Genomic DNA, 6000 nt, shown 5'->3' on the forward strand with positions numbered 1-6000 from the left:
ATTTACAGGACTTCTGTTAATGAAGCACATTTATTTGCCACTCTCTCTCAAATGGCAGAGGAATATAGGTCACTTCTATTTCTGCTGCAGCATGAGAAAACAAACCCCTGCTCTCAGGTCAAGCATCAGAGAAGGGTTGTTGATTTAAAATCATAAATTAGAAAATCTTAGACTTTTATGTGGTTGTTGATTTCTTAAAATATACGTGTGTTTATCAGTCCTATAGATGCTTACTGAGTTTGGGAAATTAGGGTTGAGCTGTCTGGGTATTCTGCTTATTTTGCAAAAACAAATGTACATTTCAAATATACAGATCGGAACATGATGGGGGTGGGTCATCCTATGCAGTCTCAAATTGCAGAAGTTCATCCCCGCTGTGAGATATTTGTAATTTAAACCTGATGTGGAAGAAGGAGCAGGAATAGTTGCAGTATTAATGGCTGAGTCATTTGAGGTGAGAGACCTCACTTGACCACAGCAAATGTTTAAAGCCAAAGATTAATTTTACCAAAGTGAAAAAGAATTTTTATTCTGTAAGTGCTCCTTCAGGCTGCTGAGACATCACACACCTGAAACCACTGGTGTGGGGGAAGGAAGTGACAAATTAGACAACATATTTAAGATTTTAAGAGTTTATTTAGAAGCTGCAGTTAAACTGAGAGTTTATTATACCCATAGGTATAATATACAATACATATATGATGATTTGTGCAGTCAATTAAAATCTGCTGCTATTAACTCTATATCATATCAGTCACAGGATCATCTCAACACTGCCACCTGATGTGTAACAGTCACATCACAGCCTGCACCCGTCATGAGTGCAAATATGGCCATGGAAAGACCCCCCGGACCAGTTCCTCATTTAATTTCATTGTCTGGTACTGTGTAAGAACTCGGTGTCATTGAGCAATCACACATCCAAGTGTTGGCATGGAGGTAAGTTTATGGTGTTTCCTAAAAATAGCAACACAAATAGTTTCATCGCCATAAGGAGGAATGGTCTGAATGGATGTAAGGGCTGAGCTCCGAAAATAAGAGCTGGCTTGGCGTTTCCTCAGCTGCGTGAGTAGATTGTGATCATATGCGCTATTCAATTAAAGCATTTCAATTAATCCCACTAGATAGCCAATCAACCCCCTCCCCTCTCTGGCTCAGTAGTTACTACTTTCTGCAGCTTTCATTCAGCCTGTCCACAAACGCTCCATGATATTGCGCTAAACACAAGAACAGAGAAACGTTAGGTATTGTTGGAGACATTCATGTTACAATCTGCGTAAAACAACACATGAAGACACACTGACTCAAAAAATATAATGTGATTTTTTTTTTAACTTGGTCACCACAGTACCATCTGCTGCCATAATCAGTCACAACAACCAGAGTTTTCCGACACTGGAATGTCACTGCAGACATTTTACGCACGCCAATTACGCACGGGCGCACCAAAACTGTACAGTTCAGAGGCACGTGTGGGTGATAAGTCATCACAGGTGATTATGATATAAAAGTATAGGGTGGCTTGTGCTTTGCTATAAACTACACAATTACATTGTTTTTTATAAATAAGAAAATCTAGCAATATACTTTAGATGGCTCAGCTGACAATGTAGCTGACATTTTAAAGGGCCATACACACAATATATTTTACAAACATCATAACCATTATTATTAAGATAACGTTTAAAAGTCACATTAGAGAGTTTGATAAAAAAAAAACAAAAAAAAACCCAACTTATATTAAGAAGTCTTAGATACAATGTTTAAAACACTTTGGCACAGTCTCTGAGTTAAGTTTCACCAACAAACCTGCCTGATAACAGAATAAGCAGCTGTCACACTTAAGCCTGCTCGAGCTGTCTGATAATTTGCAATGCACAACATAAAAGTTTACCTCACTCTTGCCTCCCGTGGTGTTCTGCACAGTCTAACAGATCAAAACTTCATGGCCACTACATGGAATACGTTTCACCCAAATCAGCAGCGTATATTATTAGCCCTATGCAATATCAAGCACTTTTGCATAGGCCTACACTTAGCCTACCATTTAAGCATCTTCATTTATGTGCATATAAATAGAACAGCTCTGTCTACTGGACACATTTTTCGACCCACTGCTTTGACTGCGCTGCACACAGTGTCCATTACATAGCCTATGCATCATATTTCGGGCCAGTGAAGGTATATAAGCTCGCGGGGGAGGCTGAGGGGTTTCACTGCAGTGACTGAGCAGATTCATCTGAGCGAATCCACTCTCTACCTTTGGAGACAAATCTAAAGTGAGTTTCACTGAGGAGCTGCAGGCCTTTAGGCAAATCTACTTGCCTGACTCAAAGAGGGTTTTCGGGGCTTCGACTTCATGCAATGGGATATAAATCAAGCAAAGGGGCCGCACAGGGCCAGATTCTGAACATCAGAGGCTCAGAGTTTGGCTTTGGACTAACTAAGGAACCAAAGGGGAAAAAATTGCCAACCAACCACAGCTGCAAAGGATACTTGATCTTTTGCCTTGGAGGGCTTGGTTTTGGGATAATTGGACTACCTTTTCTGATCATTTGTGGCTTGTGTTTTGGGGATGCCAGAGAGGAATACTCACAGAGAGGAACTGTTTAATATATTGCATGATATATTTTAGATTACATGCACCTCTGTAACTTTGAAAGCAGTGAGGGAACTTAGCATGCTAAGCTTAAAAGTAAAACAGCTTAACTCCTGTCTGATTTGCTGCAGCTGAACTGATGAATTGATGACTTGTCCTCTGCTCTCCTCCCTTAGTCAAAAATGGCATTCGCCGGAATTCTGAATGACGCTGACATCACTGCAGCCCTTGCGGCTTGCCAAGGTAAACTCCACAATAAAAGTGACACAGCAGGCAATATTTTAGTTGAGGAGAGCCTAGATGGGAGCTACACATGCACAAAATCCACAGTCAGATCTGTGTTGCAAGACTTTTTGTCCTTAATGCCGCAGGATTCAGTTGCAAACAGAGAATCACATCATCAGATTACAGCCAGATGTTTTTGCATTTAACACTATGGGGTTGTCTTGGGGCTGGATCAACAGTGCAGCTAGCTTGCAAAATGTGCAATTTCCGCACATCTTAGCAGAAAGTAGTTCGTATCAGCATAGCAATTGTAAGAAAAACACCTCTGCACACCTTGCAGCTATAAAACAATCATCAGTCTCTGTGTGACATCATATCACTTGACCTCTCCTCTGTCTCCTCACAGCTGCTGACTCTTTCAAGCACAAGGACTTCTTTGCCAAGGTCGGTCTTTCTGGCAAGAGCGCCGATGACATCAAGAAGGCCTTTGCCGTGATTGACCAGGACAAGAGTGGCTTCATTGAGGAGGATGAGCTGAAGTAGGCACCATCTCTTAAGCTTTTCACCTACAGCTTCTCTGAACCTTGTAGTGCAGGGATCATCTTTCTTTGGACCACAGTGAATTGGGGATGATACCAGTGCACCAAAGCTTCTGAGAAGTAGAAAAGCAGTAACCCTATGCCAGCTCTGGTGTCTGATGGCACAGCAGAGGAGATAACAGAACAGCTTTAAATTTTGAGCCAAATTAAGTGCTTTTTATTGAGAAATCTTAAATTATCCAGAACAATACAATAAGAAGAGATCTTCTGAAACATGACCTCTACAAACTCTCAATTCATGATCTGGCAGAAGAAATATTTACATGCCTATTCTTGTCCTTACTCTGTATTTACTGTGCCACTCAGTATTTCCCTCTGATCGCCCCCTACAGGCTGTTCCTGCAGAACTTCTCTTCCTCTGCCAGAGCTCTGACCGATGCTGAGACCAAGGCTTTCCTCAAGGCCGGTGACACTGATGGTGACGGCATGATCGGATGCGATGGTGAGAAAACAAGAGGAACTTTATTAGGAATTCAGATTTAATGTCTTCAAATGTATGCAAAGCTCTCCAGAGATCTTAAAATAAAAACACTCTCTCTTTCTCTGTCTCCCTACAGAGTTTGCCGCCCTGGTCAAGGAATAAATGAAGCAACAGACCAACATCTTACTTCACTACTCTAAAGGAACAACTTGAGCCAAGACTCCTCTCTTCTTCTCCTCTTCCCTTTCACTCTCTCTCTTCAACTCTACATGGCTTTTATACACTTGACCTTTTACCCCCCTGGCCTTAGACACACCGCTTCCCCCCTTTCTCTCTCTCTCTCTCTCTCTCTGGCAACGTTCACCCCTTTGCTGTCCACGATGAATGTACCGGACTAAGTGTATAGCGTGGTTAACTTGTGTCTTTCTCTCTCTCACTCACTTCTGTCCTCGTTTTACTATGTGAGTTTTGCTAACTGTGAGATCAGTGATGATGCACTTTTATGGGAAACGGACAGACGATGAGCTAACAATAAAGGTTCTTTTTCAATAACATCTGACCCTGGTTTTCAATATGCTTTTCAAGCAGTGAATCAAAGTTACAAAAAATTGTTGTGACAGTAAAGGTAACATTCTGACAATGCAGGAAATGTTCTTAACACCCATGTTAGCCTCCAGTTTTTACACTAAAGAGGACGATTTAGATGATGAATCTGGGAAAAGGAAAAACATTTTACAAAATAAATCTGACTATTTTATCTAGATCAATCCACTAAATGACCACATGAGAATAAATCTCAGGCCATTGAGGCCACAGCAATGACTATGGCTACAAGTTACAGTAAACATTTAGCTAAAATGCTAATTTAAAGCAACAGGAGCACAAGTGGAGAAGAGTCAAAAAGTCAGCGAAGTTACTCAGTAATGTGCATTATACAGCAATTTTTACCTAAAGTTTGCTGACATTAGCCTCCAAACCATACCTAATATCAGCCAACATTAGCTAGCATGAACCTCTGTAAACTGCAATCTGACATAGCCAAACTGTGGAAGTTCAACTTCCAGGTCCGTCATATGATGCCATGGGGCCTGAAAAGACTTTTTCCCACAGACCAACATTGTGGAAAAAACATCTGTTGATACATTTAGTTGAGCTCACAATCCAAGTGGCAACCCGCCCGAGGCTGAAATATGAAGGTGCCAAAAACTGCAGTTCTCCGAATGGCCACTTGAGGCTGGCTCCAGAAGCGAAGCGAGTCCGTCCCCATAGACCCCCATAGCAGAAATATATGTTTCCAGCAGCCTCGTTCAAATAGCTATTTTCTCTTGTCCCCCTTCACTTCATGACAACTGTACAGGGAAGGGGAATTTTTATACAAATCACCTGTTTACATTTTTAAAGTTACCCATAATTAAGGGCAGTGTGTTTCGAGTGACAGGCTGTCAGCCAATAGTGTCCTCGGCTTCTCAGTCAGATCCACCCCTCGCTCTTCCACAGCGCCAGCCTCTTGGCCAAATATGGTCGCTTCTGGCTCCAAAAAGCCAAGATGGCGACGGCCAAAAGCTGAACTGGAGGCTTCAAAATGGGAGTCCACTAACTAATGGGTGACATCACAATAGGTACAACAAATATTTTTACAGTCTATGCATGAGCCCCACGATGCGGGAGATCTGGGTAATTTTACACCCAGAAAGTCAGACTTTTTTAGCCTCATGTGCAACTGAGGACTTGAATCAATGAGGGCCTGCCTCCAATACAGTGTTCAGTTCTCCTTATACATAGCAGCAAGGCCATAGCAGCAAAACCCCAGAGAGTGCTAAACTGACCAATGGTGCTTTTCATTTCTTATGAATTCAACTTTTTATTTGTGAGAGGAAGATTATGGGGTGCCGTTTGTAAAGTGTCTCACGCTGAAAATAACATCAACATTTTGCCACATTTAGCTTCAAACAATGTTTAAAAAAGTATTGTGATTTTTTTAACGTCACCTTTTACCACATTTACAGCAATATTTGTTAACTTAGAAATATATTAAATAGTTAAATCTAAATATTAAATGTGGCACCTAAATGTTAAATGTTAAATCTAAATATTAAATCTAAATCTAAATGCTAAATCTAAATATTAAATCTAAATCTAAATGCTAAATCTAAATC

General features: G+C 41.0%; 1 protein-coding gene across 1 annotated transcript; it reads left to right on the top strand.

Annotated features, from left to right (window-relative positions):
• The first annotated feature begins 2125 nt into the window (after positions 1 to 2125).
• On the top strand, positions 2126 to 4398 carry LOC125880302 (parvalbumin alpha). The gene is made up of 5 exons (XM_049562605.1): positions 2126 to 2279; positions 2776 to 2842; positions 3231 to 3363; positions 3756 to 3865; positions 3981 to 4398. The coding sequence occupies exons 2-5, from the start codon at positions 2782 to 2784 to the stop codon at positions 4004 to 4006; spliced, it is 330 nt and encodes a 109-aa protein (XP_049418562.1). The 5' UTR covers positions 2126 to 2279; positions 2776 to 2781; the 3' UTR covers positions 4007 to 4398.
• Positions 4399 to 6000: the final 1602 nt, after the last annotated feature.

The sequence above is a fragment of the Epinephelus fuscoguttatus genome, linkage group LG20 (assembly GCF_011397635.1).
Source record: "Epinephelus fuscoguttatus linkage group LG20, E.fuscoguttatus.final_Chr_v1".
Classification (NCBI taxonomy): Eukaryota; Metazoa; Chordata; class Actinopteri; order Perciformes; family Serranidae; genus Epinephelus; species Epinephelus fuscoguttatus.

Bases quoted from the DNA above. Each gene is read 5' to 3' on its own strand.
- LOC125880302 (XM_049562605.1), top strand. From the start codon at position 2,782: ATGGCATTCGCCGGAATTCTGAATGACGCTGACATCACTGCAGCCCTT. The intron at 2,843-3,230 runs GTAAACTCCACA...GTCTCCTCACAG, and splicing joins AGCCCTTGCGGCTTGCCAAG to CTGCTGACTCTTTCAAGCAC. The intron at 3,364-3,755 runs GTAGGCACCATC...CGCCCCCTACAG, and splicing joins ATTGAGGAGGATGAGCTGAA to GCTGTTCCTGCAGAACTTCT.